The sequence below is a fragment of the Dermacentor variabilis genome, chromosome 9, assembly GCF_050947875.1.
Source record: "Dermacentor variabilis isolate Ectoservices chromosome 9, ASM5094787v1, whole genome shotgun sequence".
Taxonomy (NCBI): Eukaryota; Metazoa; Arthropoda; class Arachnida; order Ixodida; family Ixodidae; genus Dermacentor; species Dermacentor variabilis.
The window spans coordinates 108,223,082-108,248,342 of record NC_134576.1 but is presented as its reverse complement, the minus strand read 5'-3'; the positions used below and the strand labels follow the sequence as shown (position 1 = coordinate 108,248,342).

Here is a 25,261-nt window from a genome sequence, read left to right as displayed (position 1 = left end):
GGTGGTCCAAATTATTCCGGAGCTCTCCACTATACGGCGTGCCTCATAATCGAATCGTTGTTTTGGCTCATAAAACCACATAATTTATTTATTTTTTAATCCGTCCGCATTCAATCTCCTAACCATACAGCTGTCATTCAACCTTGATGCGACGCGTTCATCCCTTTCAGTTCCATTACTCGCCGAGTGGCCATTGCTTTCATAGCTATTGCTTTGTTCTCATTGATTTCGATCGTATATATAAAGCGGCCTCCCTGGCAGTGATGCCACGGCCATCGACTATGCCTGGCTTCCGAGTCTTCGCTTAGTTGCGCGGAAACCGACAGCGGGCATTGCGGAAGGCGTACGCACCCGAGAAGCGTTCATCAGGCGATCGTGACCAAGCCGAGACAAAACGTAGTCCACGTCGAAATCAACGGCTGCGCTTTCAGTGATAACTCAGCAGCAGCTGACGTGCATCGCAGCACGTCAAGAAGAGGAGAAGAAGCAATGTTTGTTCTTTCTTCCACGAAGTGAGTTCTAAACTTTGGCTGGCGTTCGTTTTAGCCGAATCGAGTCCACTAGCTCAGTGAAAGCGACAGAAGTTGGCGCTCTGAAACTTTGTGAACCGCTAAGCGAAGTCCTACCGTCCGTGAGTGGCAATGCCGCGATGGGGAAATGCCGTGCCACCTGGTTCAAGAAGGTTCAAGGACCTTCGTGAAGCTGGCGCGGCGATGCTGGTACCGATGCGTACTACCGATGACACCGAGCGAATCGCTGTTCCATGTTCAGTGCAGCCGCCATTGAAGAAGTCGCGTCCGAGCACGCTACATTTCGATGCTTACGGTGCTGATTACAACGATCGGACTTCCACGCAAGACCGATCGAGGACTTGGAATCCGCTTCGGCGGCAATCCGCGTCGAAAGAGTCGTGCCTCGATGACGACATTTTCAGTGCTTCGAGTGGACACTACTACAGTTGGGCTGCGCCTCGAACTCCAGGTGAAACTTGTTCCACGCTTTCCCTTGGCAGAGACTGCGCAATCGCTCCTATTGATGCTGACGGCTATTACGGAAGGAAAGTGACTCGCAGTGACCTTGAACATTTATCTCTAAGCAACGATTATTTCGCTCAATACGAAGGTCCCGACTCCGAAGGTTTGATCGCGAACGATTTCGTCGAGGAAGGCCATTGCGACACTAATAGCCAATCCTATCCAACTTCAATCGGCCTGGACCATGCAGGCAGAAATGGCAAGAACGATGCCAGCTGCTTTGACTCGTACACTTCCCTTTACGATTGTAGTAGCCAATTCATGGACCAGAGTTTGAGCAGCCGTTGTGATAACGACAGTCACACCACCCTAGCTTATCCGCTGTCCGTGTATCAGAACAGTGTTGGCGGCGAGACCTCTTCCACAAACCAATTCTGGTACCCTGCTAGCTCTGAAGGGAGTGACTCTTGCCATGTGCGAAATTTTGAAAACACAAGCGGTGCTATTAAGTCAGATACTCTCTATCCAAGCAGCAACACTCACTCAACGACGGAAGGCTGTAATGACCAACTCGGTGTTTGTGCAAACGCGTCAGTGAGCGTTCGTAATGCCGCAGCAGACGAAAACTCCTTTTCGTACGCCAACAGCGCTCAAACCTCAGCATTATGCGTTCCCTTGGCCCAACACAAAAATCACACTCTAGACAGCAGCGCCAGAAGCCACATGTATGTCCCAAACGGCTTTGTTTTAAGCTCTTTAGGTAGCTATAATGCCAGCGCATATGGCGGGAAACTCCCCTCTAACAACGGTGGCTCTTGCACGCAATTATACCCTTCGTGTGGTCCGATCCTTTATTTCGTCCCAAACAACCTCGGCACATTCAAGCCCATGGCACATGTCTCAGATACTAATGCCACAAACGGAGAGAGAAGCAATCACATTGCCTGCGGTGGATTCTACCAAAAAACTACTGACCAATCACCCTCCACATTGACTGGACAGTGCGTCGATGGCACCGTTGAAACGAATCAGTATAATCAAGGCACTGCGTCATACGATTCGTCGCGTACGGTCACAAAGGAATGTTCTGCCAGTGTGTTCTTGACTAATACTTCTGGTGCGGACTCTTTCGAGCGAAGCTATAGTGACCGAAGCGCTGCAGACTTCAATGAGCACATCCGAATGCCTGTTAACAATCAGCTCAACAATTATCAAACTGTCCAGTGTTCTAGTGACATGGCCTACGGTGCAAACGGCTTTTGTGTAATGGTCGCTGATAGTTCTCCCCATGGCGCTACAGTCTACCGCGAACCCAAGCAGTTATCCGCGAGCGATGAGTCAACCAATGTGGGTGTCTACAAGTGTCCTACAAACTCTCTCGTCCACACTACCGCTCCGGACTTTGTTCCCGAAACGGTCGAACGAGACATCCACTGTGTCCAGCAGACAGAAGGATGCCACGGTGACACGCAGTTATCTACCTGCCGACTATCCGACTCTAATACCTTTGCGTGTTCCAATGCGCCCGTCGCCTGCAACACATTCGTCTTACCTGGAACGGCCGACCAAAACGCCAACTTCTTTCAAGAGGGGGCAGCTTACTACGACCAAGCGCAAGTGAGCGCGAGCAACCACATGCGCTACGTCGAGTTGAACGGCGGCTCTGACGAAGTCTACGTGAGCGGTACAGAGTTTGTTCCTCAGAATACAGAAACTCTCAGCTCCTCTCAGAGCACAGCCGTCGTCGCAGCCCCCGTCCTTGTCAACGGTTTCGGAGAAACCTCGGACGGCGACAAGGAAGCCTCTCCGGGAGCAGCCCAGCAGTGTGGCGACCGCAACTCCGGGCTCGCAGTGACCGCAGAGACCGGCGACACCACGTCCGCGGCGAAAGCGGCGACAACGGAATCCGGGAGCGAGCCCACGGACATACCGTGGGAGATCGGCCCGCAAGCGTGTCCGACCGGGTACTCGGCACAACTGAAGTCCCTCGCGACGCACGTGGCCATCGCAGCCAGCATGCCGCGTCGAGAAAAGCTCAAGTGGCCCCTGCCCATCCCGTTGCTCATGAGGCCGCGAGACAAGGAGCTTACGTTTCGCGACATCGAGTACAACTGGCTGTCCCAGTGCGTCTTCTTCGTAGCCCAGGAGGAAGTGCACGCCCAAACACTCGACGAGAAGGGGTGGCTGAGAATCTTCGCCAAGTCGCCCAGGGCCGCCCACAACTTGGTCCAGGTGCACAGTGTGTACAATTCTAGCCAGCACAAAAAAGAAGCATGACGGGGAAATTTAGAATGCACGTTATGGGCTAAGTTCCGCGGAGAGGGATTATTTGTTTGTTCATTTGATATATCACTGGAGGGATAAAATGTACATTTGTTATTGCAGTGGTGCGGTTGTCAGCAGCGTTGTCCAGAACACTTCAATGACGTGTTTTAGGCTGCACGGTTAACGCCTACCGGGGAAGCGTGCTTTTAAAATACCTAGCGTATGAGCATGCAAAGCCGCATTGATGGGACTGCCCACACCATTCTCGCGTTACCACTCAGCTAAGACTACCGCCACTGCAATAAACTAAGTTGCCGCAGGGCCGTGAGTGTATTGAGGAAAGAGGTTGTTATTAAGATAATAAAAGGAATTCCCAGGCTGCGGTTATATGCCATGGGAATGATTCTTAATACATGTATTTGTCTGATCTTCGTGCTTGTTGCTTCAGGCATATTTTGTGGCTGCGTTTACTACGCTTTATCCGCCTTCATTGGCCTAAATATCGAAGCAGTCCTAGTTTTCAAAACGCAGAAGGCAATAACATTCTTCGCGCATGCATCGGCACTGCAGATTGGAGCATTTATAACGCACCGCGTTGTGAAAGAAAAATACACATTTTGCGAAGTCACAAAGCCGCTTGAAGCCATTAGGACGAAGTCAAGCCAAATACACGTACTGGCCATCATTCTCGTGCTCTCCGAGTCGCCATGCTTGAAGCTCCCACGTTACACTATAGCGCCAGTGTTTTGCCTAGCCTTTTTGTAGGAAGCACTATGGTTGGGGACGTGGTAGGCGGCGTTGTCGAGGAGGTTATATTATGCAAGAGTTCAGTGAAACCCTTCTGTGAAACCCTTCTTTTTCAAACGTCCCGTTTGTGTCGTGAGCTGGGCCGGAATACTGCAGCTATTTTATTCTGATTCTTTTTTTTTTCCTTTTCGCGTTTTGGCAGCGGTCGAAACAGCACGCCGCCCACGTTATGATTAGGATCGGCCGCTCGCGAGTGGTGAACAAAAAGAAAATGAAATAGTGCGAAAGGAAGCAATACGTTATGCCGGCCCTTTTTTTCGTTCACCCGCAATTCGTTTTTTTCGTTCCCCCCTGCGTGCGCTATGCGCAACCGTATATTCTTGTCGCTGAAAAGCTAGGGCGCCATTTTTATTCGCTCCAGTGTGCAACTTGTGAGGAAATTATTCCTTCAAGCGCAGAGGAATAAATGGCAGGTGCATCACTGCCGTTTTTTTGGGGAAGGGGGTTGGAGGGGGGGGGGGGAGAGGAGCCTCTCGTTGAGTCAGCAGCGGTGATAAATTGACTAGTCTGTGCCAAAGTCGGACGCACGGTGCACCAAGATAATAAGTCGGCCTAATAAAAAGTTAGTGTTCCAGCTGCAAAGCTGCTGCACCTAATCTCTTAAGGGCGGCGCATGCATCGTCGTGTTATCATCGCTTTTCTTCTGTTTGGTATCCTTTCGAAAGGTCGATGCGAATAAGTCGCAAAACTTCGGGCGAAAAGCGGTTCAGAACAAATTGTCACCGACATCAGCAAGGGTGGTTATGGGAGCAGCGATTTAAGCCCGACTATCTGAGGCGCGAACAAACATGGGGAAAGAAAAAAGCGTTGTTCAATTAAAACGACACAGAGAAGGATTAATTCAACGAAAATAAAATTCCTAGTAAGCTTTGTATACGCGTGGCGAGAAAAGAAAATACAGCTCTATTTTACACTATCCTTAATAATACCTTTCCTTTCAGCGCCCACCATAGGAGTGGGCGTTGGCACCTCTATCACATGCAGTGCAATGTAGCTCTTGAAGTGTGCAGGAAGGCGCGCTCGTGAAATTCACCTGTTGCAATGCGCACCCCTCACACGTTCTGTTGCTTTGCTTGTCGACGTTCGTTTGTATTTGATGGCGCGGGTAGTTTCACTGTTTCTTGACCTGTTCACTATAATCTAGTGAGTTACGACCGTCAGACAATTGTTTACCTCAGCTGTTTTTATGCGCCCGCGCTGGCCGATTGGCTTGGCGTCTGACGACAGGACCAGCACTATACACGTAAAGCTTTCGTCGGCCTCCAAAGCAAGTTACCGTTCGGTGCAGGGGTGCAATTTCGACACCCGTACTGATGACCCTTTCGCTGCATCGCTTTCCGCGCGCAAAGCTCGAAACACCCATCAAGTCGAATGACGGGACATTTGAATGTACAGCTCTAATGGAAGGCCACCAAAACAAATTTCGCGCCTTTCAGAGCAAAACTACGCGGCTTCTGCTTTTAACGGATATGACGTTATATCGTTTTCTTTTTATACCGAAAGTGTTCCCTCGTCACACAGATGGCGCTAAGGCCCATGAACCAATAGAGTCACTGGAAAAAAATTTCAGAGTACCGCAAAGGTCGGGATTTGACTGGCAACACTGAGCGGCCACCGCCATATACCTTCCAAGCCCACTGCGTCGCGGGAAGGCCGCCGTGTTGGAAGAGCTTGATATTCGGTGACACATTGGGTTGAGTGTTTACTGAAGTACAAATACTTTGTGCACGGAGATAATGGTTGCTAAGAACGAAAAGAAAATGTTATTTTGTTCGAAGTAATGTAGCCGGTGTTTGTTTTGCACGCCGATCGTGTTTACTGCTGGAACTGTGCTATAGTATTGTGGGCAGCAGCTTAGCGCTGCTATCGGGAGCTTATGCACGCGTTTTTTTCCCCTTCCGCGGAGCGAGCTACGAATGAAACATTTCGTCATATTGAGCCGAAATGAGGCAAGCTTGTGCTTTTGGGAATGAACATCGTGGACCACCGCCGGCTTCTATTGAATGTTTCCAAGCAGGAAGAAACTAACACCTGACAGTGTCACATGCACATACGTTCATTGTGTAATTTCACAAGCTGAATCGGATACATTTAATTTAGTTTGTAATCGGATACCGCGCGTTCTGGACTCTGCCGGGCGACTTCGTCCGCCATGTACGCACGACACACTGCGACTGCCGTGTGCGCACCGTTGTTTGGCCGTGATCGTAAGACGATCTGTGCACAGCAGGTGTAAAAACCAACTTCGATGAGCATTTTGCGCACTAAATCTTGTGGAAGGCCAATATGAGCCATTTGCGTGATTACAGCAACGTATATGTACTTCTGTACACTGATAATGAGCGAGAGTTTGCTACATAGCGATTTATGAACGGGGCTGTATAGTGCGTTCCCCCATGAGTGGCGACTCTTCTCAACCTCTTCATGAGTGTTTTATTAGACTGCGCAGATTTGCTGCCTGTGTAAAAAAAAAAAAAAGGCAGGAACGCCCGTTGGTGAAGCAGCACTTTTTTTCTTCTAACTTACATGGGCGATGTGTAAATTTATTGTGCTTTTAGAGCAGTTTACGTAACATGCATAGTGACAGAGTGAAGCTAAAGCTGATGGGTGTTGTGCTGTTTTGTATTTCTCGTTATGCATCAAGCACAGCATTATTCGGGTATGCACCGTAGCATTTCAACGTAAAACATATGTATGCTGACTTCAGTTCATTGCATGTGCACGGCTTACAAGCTCAAAATTTGAAGCATGTGTTGTGAATATCACCTGGCCGTTGGTTTTAACCTCAAAATGCGTATGTATAAATGAGCAAAGGAGAAATGGAATGCCCATCCACTCTAGGCTTCTCAATGTCTTCAGCGCAAAAGTGGTCCTGCAAATGTTTGTTGTATGGTTAGAAGTGTGATGCTGGTCACCCCAACGCTGGGCTGCCCAAGGAGGCTCCCAGGGCTTTTTTGATTGAAGCCCTGTTTGAGACATGTGAAACAAGAAAAACATGGAAGATAGCTGCAATAATAAGTTGAAAGACCCAACTAAAGAGACGAAGAATACGTTATAAAGGTTTCGAAGTTTACGCAGTGAGACAATCAAAAGAGCTCCATTGAGGTGTAAACGCCCATGTGGCCGCAAACACGCAGCTTCAAGGAATGCTAGCATTTCCCCCCTTTATATTTTTCTACCAGTGCCAACACAACTGCACAGAAAGCGGCCGTTATGTGGACGCACGACATGCACTGACCATGTTTTTATTGACTGCGATCGTCGCGGTCGGCGAAAGACAAGTGCCATATGGGTCGAGTGACTCGAGGCGACAGCGCGCTCACGTGCGCGGAGAAATAATGCGAGCACCTGGTGCACGTAAGGACGCGGAATTCTCGCGCGACAAGTGCGCCTTCGCGTGCCACGATCACGGAATAACCGCGTGTGTTGAGTAACAAACGCGTAAACGTGTACCCGCGTCAAGCCAAAGCCACCTAGAAAAAAATGCAAGGCCTCGTCATGCTAATCGGATGGGCCGGACAGTCGACGCCGTCGGCGTCTCCGCGCCTAGGTTCGTTGCGCTTGCAGGGTGTCTCCTTGCGCGTCGCGAATACTATGGCATGGGAAAATTAGTGCTGTCCTTAAAGTGACAGCAGCCTCTAAATGCACATGCTTCGGTTCCAAAGCAAGACACGTATAGCTGACGCAAAAAGTAAGGGGGAGCCGCTGGTTCACCGCTGTCAACACCACCATAGAAAGCAACATTCTTTCATACCCTCCTTAGATGACTTGACTGGCGACAATTTTTTTTGCGTGTATCGCAACACAACCTCCCTTATTGTGTTTGTGATGTTTGGTCGGGACTAAGACAAGCAAACTACATGCTGCTTAGTCACTTTAACGTTAGACAGAACGAAAGAAAGAGGAAAACTGCATATTGAAGACACAGAATATACTTTATTCACAAATGATAAGAACTGCATTCAGAAACAAACATTTTAAATCTTCCATATACAATTATCAATCCCACTCTTGCATTGCGTAAAACAGTCCTCGCTAGACACACGAATATCGAGGTTCATTGTGAAAATTTTATCATTATAAGGTCACGCACGACTAATGGTCAAATAGAATAAGCTACCGTCTTTGTTGAACCATTTCTTGTGGTTCTTTTATTTCCACCCGCCTTGTTTGCAGGCCTTTTTGGTTTTCATAAAACGCTGAGATAATGGTGAAAAGTAAGTCAAAAACGAGAGGCCTACTCTCAGTCCTGAAGGAAAACAGGCAAAATAAAGTTACTTCACTCAATAATTAATGGATTGCGGTAGCATGGAGAGTTCGAATCATAAACAGGTAGCACAATACGTTGAAACGCTAACATTTGAATTGGCCAAAATGCAGGGTTGAAATTTTGATAATGTAGGCAGATAAGTCCTAGCTACGCCACAGGTTTCTTTTTACAAGAGTTCTGTCAACACAAACACACGTAGATGTTCAACAAAACATACCTTCATGAATAAAAAATAGGTAATAAGAAACATATCTCAGGCCTTCAAGGTGTGCAATTTTCGGTCGTTCTTGGCGTTGCGTAATTTGTCATTTTCTGTGCGGCACAAGTTGTTCAACAGTGTATTCGCTGCAGCACTTACAACAGGCTGCATTACCTCCTGTACAGGATGACCGAAATCACACATGTCTACATCCTCAAAGTCATGAAGGGTAGCGGACACAAGGCCGACAAGAGTATCTTTCTGCCTAGGAAGGCTGAAAAATCGTACGGCATATTCTGGCTCCCTGAGCTTGTCCAATGTAATTTCAGTAAAGAGTACAGCATTAACTACAACTGCTCGAGGAAACTTCAGGCCACCCCTCGTCATTTACGTGATTAATGTATTCTCAGAGTCATCTAGATCGACATTTTTGCATCACAAGGCTTTCACTGCAAGATGCGCATGTAAACTTTTTTAGAGCTGCATGGGCACAACAGCCGGCAACATAGGCTAGTGCCGGTAGCCTGGACGTTTCTTTCTCAAGGTCAGAGTCGGTCACAGTGAGGTGAAACTGGTCGTTCCCTGAATTTACACTTGTCTCCAACGTGCTCGCGCTCGATGGTACTAGAATGTCCAAATCTGGCAGGTCCAGAACCTTCTGCAAACGCAATTTGTTTTCAGATTCATATATCTGCCTTATAGACACGTGGTAACTGGCACCAGAAAATTGCCAGTACTTTCCAAAGCGATCCTCCAATCTATCAGTTTTAAATTTGCCCAAAAGAACATACTCGAAATGAAGCTCTTCGAGACAGTATATGGCAAGTTCGTGCATGGCGTGGGTAGTTTGGCCGAAAGCTGTGTGCGTTTCACGTGTCAGACGGCCATTGTCATGTTTGAGGCTTCCCCAGTGATCAAGCCATTGAACTATTCTCTCTAAGAATTCTAGTTGAGGACATGACGATGAAACTATTGGACCTTGCAACTGGTCTCGCAACCGCTGTCCTTTTCTTGGCGTCTTGACTTTAACAATGTTACACCAAGTCAAAATGGCGTCAACATATTGAGATGTTTCCTTTGCAAGCTGGAACGTTGCAACACTGAGAGCACCAACAGTAGATGAGTTTAACGTTCTGCCGTTTCATGTTCCAGGGATTCAATGCCTTCAAAGTGAGCGTTGGCACTAGCTTCCAGAGCTCATGCTTTTCAGCTTCGTGCAACTGGCATAATACCTTGAAAGATGCTGTATCTTTTCTTCATCATCATCACTCTTCGGTTCAGGAAAGTACATGCATTCGCCAATATTTCTTTGATTCAGCCAGTTATTTCTTATACACTTTAGTATGTGAACTGGGTCCACCACGTAAAACAGGAGTCGTGATGGATCAGCAGGCTGCTGGTAAACAATGCTGACATTTGCCTTCTTAGCGAAGTAGGACATGGCTTTTCTGTTTATGGAGTTATTGTCCGAGATCACTGCAATTATTCTAAAACCAGATGCCTTTAAATCAAGAACAATCTCCCGAAGGAAGTCGTGCAGGGCCTTAGCATCGATTTGTGTCACAGGAAAAATGTGTACAACATCCTTGTTTGAAGAAAGCAGGCTCTGTATCATAAATACGTGGGCAGTTTTTGCTGCAGTCGATGAATTTACCGCAGCACCAGTAACAAAGCCGGCTTTGTAAAAAAAATGATTGAAAGTGAACATCATCAATCATTAACGTTACAGTCTTTTCATGCTCTTTATATGTGCTTACAATACGCTTTGCATAGGAAAGAAAGCTATATTTTTGCTGCTCCGTTTCAGGGCGTACATCGTACGATGAACACAGTCTTCTGATCGTATCAGGGCGCGTCATATTAAGCTTCATCGAACTTCTCAGGAATCTGTATGCATGAGGTGAAATTGTGAACAAAAGGCTAGCAAAAACCAATAAATCGGGGGGATATCGGCCAGCATTATTCAAAACAAGATCAATTTGACACTTCAAGAATTTAAGCACTTCCAAATGCCATTCTTGCAACTCGCATGCGAAATGTTTTCCACTTACTTCCTCTAGCAATGTCGAAACCAATGTCAGTAGATGACGGGCCTTTTCAGAACGGTCAGTGCTGATACCCTTATGTGTCTGTTCGATCATGTGTAACACTTTTCAAATCTCTCAAGTCGCACAGCTTTTCAGGAACTAACACATCACCACACTTCCTCACACCCGTTTCACCAAAAAGTACTTCGACGCGCAGGTCTGTGGACACGATCACCGAAGTACGGACTGCAGGAGCAGATTGAAGTGACAAGTCCAATAAGAAAACCTTGGAGCCCTTGTCCAAAACTGTCCAGAAGTCCCAACTCTGAAAGCTTGGCAAGGCCTTCAGCAACTCCGCAAAGCTACCAACCACATTTTTGACGTCCTCTTCTGCTTCGGTCTGCTGAGAAAGCATTATTGCTTTTTTTGAAATATGTGGCTTCCAAGCGCGCTCTTTTCACACCCGGCACTTCTCGAACGTACGCTTGCGGACGCGATAAATAGGCAGGGCAATCGGGAAACAAGCTCGGAACTGCAGTTTTCTTCAGACGAATGTTCTTCAAGGCAACTTCGACCACTTTCCTGTCTTGACGTCCGTGTAAGATGTCGCCTTCAAGTAATCCGATGGCAAGAAATGCTTTTCACAGAGCTGAAATAGAAAAAAAACAAGCCATTACAGATATGAAGCTCGACGAAAATGTTGAATTTACAAGCGCGTCGACAGGTGCAGAGACCCATCTATTGTGCACGCGTGCACGAATGCATTGCACACTACGCTGACGAAACCCATTCGTCTGGAGACCCAGAATAACCACAGAGGGAAAAAGTACTTACCACTGTGTACTTCGTTGGCGGGTAGTCCTTCCGAGCAACTGCTCTCGTCCGTGCTTCCCGAGTGGCTCGGACAGATGGGAACTTGTGCACTCGGTCACTTTGTCCTCCGTCATAATTGGACTTGCAGTTTGGTGCGCAACAACAGCCAGGCATCGTTGCGCTTCCGTGTACGACGAACCACACACAATCGAAGAAAAGCAATCGCGTTTACGGTGCAGCATGCCCCACCAAAGCCAGCAAGCGAATGCTCCACGCGTTGCCGCTCTAGCTTTGCAGCCACGGAGAACATTTCTTTTTTTTCAGAACGCTCGCCGCGTTGTAAAAACGCAGCGCTCCCCCATCCACCGCTACCATCCGACTCTCGTGACGTATTGACAAGGAGAGGAGGTGATGCGGTGGCCTCACATTTTTTTCTACGTGGCTTTGGTCAAGCGTGCAAGACGCGAACGATCCCTGCTATGAGCTCCTATTTTCGTAGCATCGCTAACACGGCGTGCACTTCGCTTAAATATCTTCTAAAACAGTGCCGAAGAGCACAAGCAAGGTGTACTGATACCTCGCACACGCGGGTGTTTTTTGTAGGCTTGAAGTTCTCCCGGCAGATTCTGTGTAACCACGCAGAACGACGCTCTCGGTCATTTTTCCCGGTCGCAATCGAAGAAAAAGTCTTTCCAGACTCGGTTCGGTTGCTGCATCCAAAGGCGCAGCAGTTAGGCATAATTTCCTTGCAGTCAAACGCGTGCGTGACAATCGGAACACACAAAAAAACGTAGGCAACCCGCGCTGCCTGCGCTCTAACTCAGCTGAACCCCCTCCCCCCCCTACTGCGCTCGGAAGGTATATGGAACCCCAAAGTCACGTGGTACGGTTGGGACAATGAACGCGTCGGCGGCGCGGGGAAAACGAATGCGGTAAAATTTTCCCAGTGACTCTATGAACCACCGCTGAACCGCCATGTTTTGAACGTATGGGCTTCTATGGAAGTTTCGCTACCAGGTTTATTCGCCTTGGCCTGTCTATGAAAGCCCAAGCGTGTATGAGCGCTCCTTTCGGCGGTCCTGTGTCGTGTGAACGTTTTCTCGAACTCCAAACCATGTCCTCCGAAATCGAGCAGCTTGCGCAATCTCGTGTGGGCAGCCCGAACTCCGAAGCTGTCTCTGCGATGGTGTATCTTACTTTGCACTGAAGGTGGCGTTAGGCGTTCTGCAAAAGTTTGCATTGGCGAGATCACTCTAGATTTGGGGTAATAGAAGCAGCCCCTCAAATGATAGGCATCAGTCTCCATCTCGCAGCCTCTAAGTGAGCCCTAATGTCGAAAATTCAATTATGCAGACGTTACCATAGCACCGCAATACATCAGCACAAATCTCCACATTAGCAACCAGCTGGTGGACAATGAACAAATACACACAAAGCGAAAATGGTGAAACGATTAAGCAGATGCTTTGAGCGATCAAGTGCTTCGTATTAGCGTAGATTCCCACGTAGTCCACGACCTACATGTTATACAGGGTATTTCAACGAACAGTTTAATTTTTTTTCCAACATTGCTCGTGGCAGATAGTGCCGTTTTAGTCCATGAGCTAGTCTACTCGAAGAGGCGGTCGTTACTTGCAGAAGAATTTAAATAACTACATGTTGTCGTCATGAAATCTTTGTTATACGCCTTTCCCGTTAAAATGGATACCATTCCTTCTTGGTTATTTCATCGTCACTGCGTAGGCGTCCTACAGCCGGCGTCATGCCTCCATGATCACGGGTGACCTTGGCAAGCGAGTGCCACAGAAAAGTGGGACAATATTTATTTATTTTTATTTATTTGTGATACCCTCAAGGTACATAATTGTACATTGCAGAGGGGACGGGCGAGAATACATTCCAAGAGTAAAAAAATATAGGATTAGTTCAAGGAGTTTCCAAGGAACAAAAGCAATATGAAAAAACTAGTAATGCGTTCATAACAAATAACAGAGACTTACACAACATGAAAATACAGAAAGAGTACACTTTAGCAAGCAGACAATGTTCACGAATAAGTACATATCGGAGTATGTGGCATATAGCCAAGGTAGCCAATCTCATGATTACCATTACAAGTGTTGAATAGACGTTACTTTAGGAATATGACCTGTCGCTACATTACTGGATTGGTTTTCACATTAGCATCGACAGTCAGTTTATTTACCTGCATTTTTTTTTTCAAAATCTCCTGTGGTAGCAGGATTCGGTCGCTGTAGTGCTCGAAGCGTTTATCATTACTTGCACAGCAAATCGAAGTACGAACAAAATTTTACTCGCCTTCACAATTGCTTAGCGCACATATTGACACTTACGAATTCGATATAGTTCTAAAGGAAGCTCTGTCTAGCAGCGAATTGCGAAGCCACCGCCTGCTTCGAGGTATTAAATGCTCTTACGTAAAATATACACGTTTAGCGCATAAGCGTGTTCGTTGTAAGCATGTTTGACTGCGTGTGTTCGTGGAGCATGCAATTATGGCGAACATTTGGAAGCACATTTGCTCATTTATTTGCATTTTTCCATCGTGTAAAGCTATTCGCTTTTGCATCGTTCTTCTTTTTTTTTCTGTCAGACGCAGGCCCTGGCTGGCATTCTCGTGAAGTGCACCGTAGTGAACAGCTACACGGACAGCCTCGGCTACGTGCGAAACGTGCCGCGTCGCTACACGAACACCGCGCTGTTCGAGATGCTTCAAGACGAGGGCGTCATCTGCGCCCAACGCCAGACCGGCTTCATGCGCTACGAAAGCGGCGCCGTGGGCGACGTGGCGACGGGAACCGTGCTGCTCACGTTCCTGCCCGACCGCCGGATACCGCGCACCGTGAACATCGGCCTTATCTCTTACGAGGTCACGCGCAGGTAGCCACAAGATATTTTAAAGAATGTCGGGGGGCATATAGGTAAAAGGCGCTGTCGTCCTCTATGAAAAAGAAATAAGCTACGAGGGAGCATGAGGACAGACAGCTGGCCTCGGCAAGTGAGTGAGTGAAATAACTTTATTAGGTCCAGAAAAGACGCAGGGGAGACCCCGCGCCACCCGGCTAGTCCCACGTGGGGACCGCCAAGCCGAGCTTGACGGCCCGATCGCGGGCACTCTGGACGGCCGGGGTTTGGTCACTGAGATCGGGGCTGCCCAAGAGTGCAGCCCGCCTATCCTCGCTGAAGGAGGAGCCGATGGCTTCGCACTCCCACAACACATGGTCCAATGTTGCCCTTCAACCTCCTCTGACGCCGCCCCTTCCCTCAGGGCCCGTCTGCGCGTTCGCCCTCGTAAAGTAGGCCCTCCAAGGCTATCGGATCTTTTGACGCATTGTTTGGTCCGGGGCAGCTCTTAGTGATACCCTCGTCAAGATCAGGGGGCTATTCTGTAAGAGTCCACATGGTGGACTGTCCATTTCGGCCACTGCTGATTGGATGCAGCTGTGCGAGCGAGGAGGACACGAGCGGCCCCAGTCAATCAGCAGTGGCCGAAATTGACAGTCCACTAAGTGGACTCCTGCAGAATACCTCCCCAGCCCTCTCTAACCGCCCTCCGCCGTACGCCCTTCCATACTTCCCGCACGGTTGGAAGTTAGAAATTACCACTTACCTAATCACCCAATATATATATATATATATATATATATATATATATATATATATATATATATATATATATAAGTAATTACACTTCCAAATCGTCGCGTGGCACTTCATCCTACCCGCTTTCTTTCCTCCATGATGTCTTCAGTGCAGCTGAGATACAGGAGCACTATACTGTCCAGCCACAAAGGAAAATAGTGCTGAGTAGCTAACCGTTTCAAAGACCCGCCTTGGTTGCTCAGTGGCTATGGTGTCGGGCTGCTGGGCGCCAGGTTGCGGGATCGAATCCCGGCCGCGGCGGCAGCATTTTCGATGGGGGCGAGATGCGAAAACACTCGTGTACTTAGATTTAGGTGCACGTTAAAGAACCCCAGGTGGCCAGAATTTCCGGAATCCTCCACTACGGCGTGCCTCATAATCAGAAGGTGGTTTTTGGCACGTTAAACCCCATAATTTAGTTTTTTAAAGTTTTCAAAGCGTCTAGAGTCGTAACCGAGCCTAATCAGATAGTTTTGAAGGAGATACGTCCTTAAGCTACACTTTTTGCACATTCGTCTCTGATTCTCCACGCGTAAATGTTGCCTTAGTTCGTCGTGAGACACTTACGCGTCTTATATAAGGATGAAAAGGCTTCATTGCTCAGCAGCTAATTACATAGTAATGGCCGCACAGGCGATCATGCACTCCGAATACCTGCGGCGCTCCGATCAATCGTGACCACTAGACACGGAGAAAAAGAAGAACGGAGAAAGTAAGAAAAATCATAGTTCATTGATGAATGGATTGATGAGTCGATTGATTAACTAACAATTAATTGACTGATTGATTGATAATTATGGGAGTATCATGTGCAGTAAATAAGAAAATTGGATAGGATAGAAATGCGGCCGTGTTTTGTTCTCTTCCTCACGTCTTTGTTTATGCGCCAGTAACTCCGACATGAATCAACAATAACTTTCTCAGTTCAATCTTCCTATAAAGTTGAAGCAACGACACGCGGCCACGACGCGGTATTTCCGCGCTCAGCGCACTCTCTACCGAAGCGAGAACGTCCGGCAACCGTGACAACCCGCGGCTAACGTCTTCGTAGGTTGCAGCGAAAACCATAGACGTATGCGTCGCAATGAACCAACCGAAGCTTCACAAGCGCACCGGCACAACATGGGCACACAGGAGTTGGCAAAGTATCCCGACAAGTGCGCCGCGTCGATTAAAGCCTACCGGGAACCAAACACGCTAGACCGAAACAGCCGAGCGCAGGTTGATGTGTTGGCTGGCAACATAGAGTTGGCCGCGAACATAGAGTTGGCTGGCAACACAGAGTTAATATCAATGACTCTAGAGGAAAAGCATCTCGGTAGTGCCCATGCTTTGACGTCTGTAACTGCCAGGGCGGCACCCTGGCAATTACAGAGGCGTCAGATCGTCGTCTGGTCAGTTACAGTTACAGATGGTCTTCTGCTTGTCTGCGCAGACGCGGATGACCAGGCACGACTCAGACGAGATGCGCAATCAAAGCGATTCCGAGGCGTCATTTAGTTCAGGCGCCTGCGAACGCATGCTTTCACGCAACGCAGAGATTACATTAAGTTTTCTTTTATATTATTAACCATCGGATCCGTCTGAAGAATATAATAATAATAATAATATTTGGGGTTTTACGTGCCAAAACCACTTTCTGATTATGAGGCACGCCGTAGTGGAGGACTCCGGAAATTTTGACCACCTGGGGTTCTTTAACGTGCACCTAAATCTAAGCACACGGGTGTTTTCGCATTTCGCCCCCATCGAAATGCGGCCGCCGTGGCCGGGATTCGATCCCGCGACCTCGTGCTCAGCAGCCCAACACCATAGCCACTGAGCAACCACGGCGGGTCGTCTGAAGAATATGAGCAAGGAACTATATACATTGTCTATACGTACGCGCTACAGGTGAATGCTTGTTATTGCATCATATTTCGAATATTTTTAGCATTTGCGAGAATGAGAGGTGGCAACATGGCGGCTCCTTTGCAGTAGCCACTTTTATTTTTCGCCAAGCTTTCCCTCTATATGGCGCAGGGTGATGTATCGTGCATCACGTCGGTGGCGTAACCCACCGTTCCAAAGGGGACACTCATAACATTCGTCCATCCATTCATGCAGACTTCTAGAGAGATGCAGAGTCCAGAGTCCATGCAGACTTCTAGGTGGCTTAGAGAAGAGCTTGGCTTGCGAAGACATGGCTGCGTGACGAGACGCTCCCTTCGACTTCATTCAAGGCTTACTAACCCATGTGTGTGCCAGATAGGCAAAGGCTTGCTGCCGCACACAGTAAAGAGCGGGCCTACAGGGGGCGCATGCGGTTTGATACCGGAAATATTTCAGCAGCAGCCGACCGCCGAGCTAATGGCTTAGGCGACCATCGGCCTAGCATCGTACGAGATCGTACTCAATAACACTCGCGTAACGAAAGAGAAGGTTACTGGAATATCGAGGCTTTGAGTTGATGATGAACAGCGATCGAACGAGGAATTTCGCCGAAAACCAACGTTTCTACAAGTTGTGCTTGTCTTCGTCGGTGCCAAGCTCCCTTGTGAAAGAGTTTGGCTTCAAAGACTTTCCTTGTTCTGGTATCGTTAATCAATTATCACGCGGTAATATTTTAGGAAGTTGCGAGGATAATGGTGCCTTCGACACTGCATAAACGCAGCACGGCATTGCGAGTCGATGCATGTGAGATAATATTGACTAAAGCCACTCCATCCACGCGCCAACGCCGCTTTTGCTAAGTAGCGCCAACCTTTGATGTGCGCCGCTGTTTCCTGATTCGTCGCTCATACCAGTTCCGCTTCCGCAGTTTTCGTTTCCGGGGTTTCCGGGGTTTCCGGGTTCCGATCGTTCCACTTCCGCGATTTCCGGTTCCTAAATTTTCGTCTGTTGCACGCTCGCACATCTACGCAGAAGTGACGTCGTTTCCGTCTAAATGAGACGTTGAGACTACGCAAGTTCCGCTTGGTGCCGGAAGCTGAGGAGAGATGAGCGAGGAAGGAAGCGCGGAGGAGGAGGGTAGGTTGGCGGTACTTAACCTGGTCAGTAAAAACGTGTATGGAGGGGTTATTGTATAGATGAGCGATATCTTTTTCAAGGAAATCACTCCGATGATCCGAGCTTAATCATGCAGACTCGAAGGGTTTATGCACGTAACTTATGTTTTCTTCGAAGACACTTATTTTAAAGAAACACTATAGAAAAAAAATTATCGGAGCTAGTAAATTCCTGTTTTGCAATGCTAACAAAGATCTAGTCATTCTTACTGCGATAAGCGGCTGGTAATCCAGACAAAGATTCAAAATACGAAAGCAAGTGACAATGCCTATTTTGAAGTTCCTAATGGAGCTCGCGATAACGACATGAAGTTTAATAGCGCCTGCTCAGGAATAGCTATTTCTTTATCTGTAATGATGGAATACATTGCATTCTAAAAGAGTCAAAGGTTGAACTGAGCAAGGGTAAAGGACGTTCACAGAGTCACAATGGCGTAAATACGGAAAAATACATTAAACTCCGTGACGTCACACTGACGTACCAGTGCTAAGGTCTGGGAGCGAAACATACAAAAATAAACAGCAAAATAGCTATGTTACTTTACCTTATGATAATAAACTCGATAAGGAGGAATAACAATAATAGACATTCGAAAGCACATTGTATTGGCATAAACTAGTTGAGTGTTTGTCTGTAGTGTCTGCTAGGTGAATAACGAAGAAATTGAGTAGCCAACAACAATACTTCTCGCAAGCGAAGTTTAAAAGTTTCTGTGCGTACTTACGATGCGCTGGCCATGTTTCAGCAAAAAAGAAAAACTCAAGTTTGCAACAACAGATGCATAGACTGAGCAGGACAAATCACGACATTTTCAATGTAACTGTGACGTAGTAGTTCTGCGGAAACCCGCAAGGTGGAGAAAAGTCATTAGTAAAGGGGAAATCAGACATCCACCCGTTCATAGGAATTGCTACAAAGGACGTCCTGGACCAGGACGAATTTTTCTTCAACTATGAGGCTTTTCCTTCGAGGAACCCGTATGGGTTTCCTTTGTAGCAATTGCTACAAACGGGTGGACGTCTGATTCTCCCTTTATTAATTAGCGTAACTGTCTTGCTCGATCCGTGGACGCCTGAGATATTCTGTGGCACGGGAGAGACTATCAAAAAAGTTTGGGAATTTATTTCTTTTAAAAAGGCAGAGAAGTCGGCCTGAGCTAGTGTGCTCTGGCTTGCAGACGGACAGCTAGAAATAGAACAAAATGAGTTATCAAAAATGTTGATCATAATAAGGATAGAAGCGAGGGATGCCTATATAAAGGAATCACTTAAGAAGCAATATCTCTGGGTCAACTCCTACTTTCCCGCTGAAATACTTAGATGAGGGATCGGCTCGACCGATATGAATGCAATTGGTCGCATTTTAGAAGGAACGTGAAATTTTTATGAGTGTACAGGAAGCATACGTATGAGTTAGTGCATGAGTTTATTTAACAGAAATTATCAAGAACTGGTAAGCTTAATAAAAAAATCATATTTAGGCAGTTTACAAATTTGTAACTTCGTAGCAAAATCGGATATCGCAGTTCTGTAAACTGCATTCGCTAGAGCATTTCCAGTGCACTTTGTGATGATATATGAATTCGTAGCATAAGCACAATTCCAATATTCATTCTGCAAGGTCCCTACTCACAAATTATAATTGTATATGTTTCATAGTTGTGTGTTTGTTGAGAGGCATGGTTGTAAACTTGATACGCTGAACATTTTTTGTAATGTTGCGATTTTCAACAATACTTGCAAAAAAGATACATTCACGGCCTCAACAAAAATTCCGCGTGGTACATACAGAGACTACATTAGGGATTTTCGTTTTAAGTTCAACAAACTTCTTCGAATTCGGCTCCCCCTGGGCCACAGGTAAAAAGAATTCCTGCTTCCTCAAGTATTTATATAGGAGCCGCCCGAGCTAGAGCTTCGTACCATGACTTCTGTAAGGCCTCATCTGAAGTCTAGTGCACTGTAAATAATTACCACGACTGCTATAGCAGCAATTAAGACGTGTTGTTCCGGCGTGGTTTCATGTAAACACATACGACGCATGGAAGCGTGCCAATTAAGCAAAAGTTACCTCCCGCTCATTTTTGTTAATTACTCAATTACGTATTTCGATTGCCTGTTCAAGCACTCTCTTCTTCTACGAGGAATACAGCTAAGGATTAGAATAGCGCTATCTGCCACAACTCATATTTAAGAACTGTTAGCCTTAGAATAAACAGCTTGTATATCACTGCCATTATACACCGTACATTGGGGAACGATGCCCCCTTTGTTGCGATGAAGCAAGAGCGAAACTGCAACATGTACTTTGCAGCTACAATTGAGCAGATAAGAAAGAATTAAATTCCTATAGCCAGCGACAAGTTGAGGAAGCAGTTGAGAATACACTGTTCTCCAGCACGTAGAAAACTTGTAAATACGTTATAGCCAATCGTTTTCGCTCATTTCGGTAACGACCGCAAATGCCGAACTGCCTTCTGTAAAGAATAGACGTGTTTTTCTTAGCGGCCTATACGCAATGCGAAAAATGCCGCAATGCAGTATATGCAGCGCGCAAAAACACTGCCTATGCAAGTAAATATTATGTAAGGCAGCTTTCAGTTGCGCGTTCCGTGCGTGTCGTGAAGTTATTGTCTTGATTCGGCGCGTTCGTCAGCGGCCAGCTATGGCAGCACCACAGAACCTCCACAATAGACAGGGTCGTTATTGTGCGGATCATGTCACACAGCTCGTTCATCTACCACGTTTCGCCCTATAGCCAAGTCATATACTTAATCTGTTCGACGTGTTTTATTTGCCGTGGCGCAAGAATGTGTTTTGAATGTGCGCGACTTCGGTGATAAAAACAGCCTTATCGGGCAAGTGGCGAAGGGGAGGGGGGGTGCGATTCTTCAATTAAATTAAATTCAATTTCGTGGCCAGCTGTCGGAGCAATAGTCGAATAAGATCGGTGACCTGCTAGCGAGCAGTAAGGAGTATTATAGTTTAAATTCCCACGCTAAATCAAACAGATTCTGTAACAATGATCTCCTTATACGTAGTTTTGCTCCGTTATGGATCGCTCGTTTGAAGTATGCGTGCCGATCTGATAAAAGCAGGAGCTTTCAAAATGGTGGAATAGGAGGTCTGCCAAAGCGCGGGCTCCCTTTTGATTACAGCGCTCATCGCACAAGTAAGCAAGCTTATGGGTACTTATGGAAGCAACAGAGTGTTTCTACGTATTTTAGTACTGTTTGGGATGATGGAAGGAGTATGTATAATCTTATGCCTAGGCGCTGATTGCAATAGTAATCCTGCAATATCGGCAATGTCCAATATATTGGTCATTGCCGAGCTCACACCCACATATTTCAAACAATATGAAATGGTGCTTTACGGTTTTATGGAAGCGAAAAGTAGCATAATCTATAATTGTGAAAAACGTCAGTGACACTAAATGCACTCTAGGCCTCAGGAGCAAACAGACCGACCAAGACTCAAGTCCCCGTCATTTCGCCTTTATGTCCCCTCGTGCACACAAAGTGAGACAACGCCAGCTGACGCGGGCAAAAATTACGCGTATTTATCCTGCCTGAAAGTGCGTCGGAGCACACCGGAAATCACGAGAGATAAAGCTTACGTTCTAAAAGTGGTGCGGTCAAAAGACAACATCTGAAGCCCAAAAACCAATAAGACTGCTTATTGCAGTCTTATTGCTCATCGCAATATTGCTTGTTGCTTATTGCAATAAGATATACTTACTTCATACGGCCGTGACCGCTTATCTTAGTCGCCACTAGCAAGCTGACGGCGGTGAGATGCCAATGCAAAAATTGCTGGAACGTATTTGAAGTTTCACGAGCTTCCACTATGGTGCAACACCAGAAATTCGAAACCATAGCTTGAAATTCGCGTCGTGACAATGAAGTGCGAGTGCTAAGGTATCGGCGCGAAAAAAAAAGCAACAGAAATCTTCATTTTCCATTCTAATAACCTACACCTATTACAATGAAATAACGAAAATAGAGTAGTGAAAGAATGCGTTATCATTCTAAGCTGCTGTAATAATTCTCGTTAGTGCCACTTCGAAATAGCTAGCTGACTCAGAAGGGCTTGTGTGCGAGCTAGTTGGTACGGATCATTCATATTTAAAACAGCGCCATAAAACACGGACAAGGGAGGACACAGGACTAGCGCGGACTGTCGCAATTGTATATACGCCTGTTGCAAATTGTATATATTTGCGCAGGCTCCAATAAAGGTGTTGTTGGCAGTCAGCGCTCGTCCTGTGTCCTCCCTTGTCCGTGTTTTTTGGCGCTGTTTTAAATATGAATAGCTAGCTGGACTGCAACGAAATTTTCGGACCGCGTAAGAAGCCTAATTCTGTATAGTCTAGCTATAGAGGAGCTTCTGTTCAAATTTTACATCCCTTTATATACGGGTAGATGCGTCACGAAAAGCTCCCAAAATAGTTGCTTTTGACACAGCAACTGAAAAAAAAAAAGAAGAAAACATCTCCTTTGCAGCTCGTCGGAAGCGACACATAACCCAGAATGCAAGGCTCCGCGGCATGACCTCAACATGATACCACCCCTCGGTGCGATGAAAAAATCTAGGAGGCTACGTCATGGAACTCAGGTTATATTCACTGGCCACCAGGGGCACGCGTCCTCTTCTTAGGTGCAAGTACCGTTTAAATGCTGCTAACAAGAAAATCAGAGTACAGTTGCCGTAGCTTTGTCAAGGTTAGTTTAACGGCATGAAGTACTATATAGTATGTAACCAATTTAGTCTCCTCATCATCATCCATTTAAATACATTCTCTCCCTTTCGCTGTTCCCTTGTACAGAGTACCAGGAACACGGGAAGAGGTAAGGGGAAGGGATGTACTCCGTTTGAGAAATCACGGGACGTGTTCTTAGACGGTCCCTTTCGGCCTTACCAATTTCAGGGCTCGCTTATTGGCTGGTTGAGCAAAACTGAATGATCTGATTGGCTAGTTGAGCACTAGGTCCCGCAAAGGCCATAGTGTCGCCGAAAGTGACCTTCCGAGAACACGTCGCCAGGTGCAACGCTGTGGAGGCTAGAGAGACTTTGTTCAGTGGCTGCGTTCGGGCTCAGCAATAGTTCTGTGAAAGCTGAGTACTGAATGAAAAAAGAAAGTGTTGGAGTACTGCATGCTAACGCGTTGTTTTAGAACAATTAGATTTTCGTTGTTTTTCATTTCGCGTTTCTTTTTCGCAGCACGTCGCGGCAGCCTCACGTGCATGCTCGCGCGAGCGGTCGCCTCTGGCGACTAGCGAAGCCTAGACGGAACGCGCAGAGTGATACATATTTATGACCGAACTTCTTGTGCAGCTTTCCACAGCGTTGCATCCGATCATTGAGCGCGCCAGCTCCGGTCGACCCCTCAGCCTTTCCTGCAAATAAATTACCGCATAGACTCGTGTAAGTGCCGCGCTTTATTTCTCGCGATTTTGTCGTGCGATTTTGAGCCTTTGGGTCAAAAATTGTGCCGGCGCAGCCTTCACTTGTGCACACCTCGGACCCCCGCATGTACTATTGCATCAGAGGTCAGCGCTCAGCTCTCTCCATCTAGCAGCGGCAAGCGGATGTACGCAGAGAGCGAAAACTCGCCGATGAGCGCGCGCGGCATCGGGGCACCGAACGCAATTGCTTCTCCGTGGGAATTTTTTGTTTCTCCAAATTTCGGAATGCCAAGTTGGGGTTGCGGCCCATACACGAGACCATACGGTACATCTAGCCAAACGTATATTTTGCTGCACTTGGACGCGTCTATGCTCGAACAAAAAGAACTGTGCATCACTTCGCAGGCTCACTCTACCGTTGCAGTGCTACAACTGCCAGCGCTTCGGCCACTTGGCCAAGGAGTGCAAGCTGCCCATATCGTGCCGGCTGTGCGCCGGCACGCACACGTACTTGCAGTGCACCTCGCGGGACAAGCCGCAGTGCGTCAACTGCGGCGAGGCGCACCCGTCCACCTACTGGCGCTGCCCCATGCGCCTCGCGCAGGCGTCCTCGGAACCGCGAAACTGGTGGCTCGAGGACTGCGTCAAGGAGTGAGGGGCGGGCTCTGCTGTGGCTCGTCCTCAATAAAAGTTGCCGTCTGGGTGGACGTGTTGTTTGATCCAGTGCGTTAGGCTGCGTTCACACTTGGTCTCGGAGCAGGCGGAAGCGGGAAAAACTTGACGAAATACGCCCGCCTAGGCGGAGAAACGGCCGGAAAACCAGGCGGCGAAAAAAATCGGTCTCGGACCGATTTTTGCGAAAACAGTGCCACCACGCGGAAAAACGTACGCAAACTAGATAGATGTGGGCGAAAGCGGGAGTGGTTTCCGCTGCAGTGGCGAAACAAATGTGAACGTTTTGTACATGCGCGAAAAAGATTATCCGGCCGCTTTGGTTTTCCCGTCCGCTTGCGGTTTCCCAAGTGTGAACGTAACCTTAGACGGAAGCTTCTGGGGCGGAAATGACGTCCGGAAACCGAAGAGTGACCACCGCCATCTTAGAAAGAGTACCAAGAAATATTACAGTGCTTCGAAAGGAAGGAAAGAGAAAAGCAGAAGACGGGTAGGGTAGCCAGGATAACGTCCGGTTGGCTACCCTACACCGGGGGAATGGGAATGGGGAAAACAAAGATGACAGGGGAGAGAGGAGGGAAGGAAAGAAGGAAATCAGCGGTGAGTTCGCTGGCGCGTGCGGTCTAATAGTAACTGCACTAGTAGTCACAGGCGTTCACACCAGCTCGTCGTCCTCAAGAAGCACAAATGCGCCTTCACCGCTTTATGGGCCGACGAGCGGTGGGAGTGGTACCAGTGTTTGGAAAAAGAAATAAAACACTATCAATCACACAAAAATAAAAGAAAGCAAACACCACGTAACATTCCAAGACTGCCTAAACTAGGCACGCTGTCTTCCTGAAAAAGAAATGTAAATAAACAAGGCGTCTTTGTCGTACTTTTGGATGGTTTATGGGTTTTATCGGCGCAAGGGCCAGGTATGGCCGAAGAGCGCCAAGCAAAAGATAATGAATGGATTGACGGTGGTACAACGGGGCAAATGTCAAGATTTGTGAATCTAACCTGCGAATGGTAGATGTAACTTCGGTGTAGAGAAGGCCTATAAATTAGTCGCTGGGACAGTGCGTAAAATGTAGGGGTTTTAAAGTTATGACAATGACAAGTCATGTATGTAAT

General features: G+C 47.3%; 1 protein-coding gene across 2 annotated transcripts; it reads left to right on the top strand.

The window, feature by feature from the left end:
- Positions 1-518: 518 nt before the first annotated feature.
- LOC142557251 (uncharacterized) lies at positions 519-24,206 on the top strand. Of its 2 annotated transcripts, none has more exons than XM_075668958.1 (3): positions 519-3,206; positions 13,970-14,256; positions 23,879-24,206. In XM_075668958.1, exons 1-3 carry the CDS (start codon positions 642-644, stop codon positions 24,126-24,128), a joined length of 3,102 nt encoding a protein of 1,033 aa, XP_075525073.1. In that variant the 5' UTR covers positions 519-641; the 3' UTR covers positions 24,129-24,206. The 2 variants fall into 2 exon arrangements, with proteins under 2 accessions (XP_075525073.1, XP_075525072.1); XM_075668957.1 differs by having other exon boundaries at positions 519-3,213.
- Positions 24,207-25,261: the final 1,055 nt, after the last annotated feature.

Excerpts from the sequence above, each read along its gene's own strand:
- LOC142557251 (XM_075668957.1), top strand. The coding sequence starts at position 642 with ATGCCGCGATGGGGAAATGCCGTGCCACCTGGTTCAAGAAGGTTCAAG. Across the intron at positions 3,214-13,969 it reads CAACTTGGTCCAGGTGCACA|ACGCAGGCCCTGGCTGGCAT; the intron begins GTGTGTACAATT and ends TTTTTCTGTCAG. Across the intron at positions 14,257-23,878 it reads TCTTACGAGGTCACGCGCAG|GCTCACTCTACCGTTGCAGT; the intron begins GTAGCCACAAGA and ends ATCACTTCGCAG.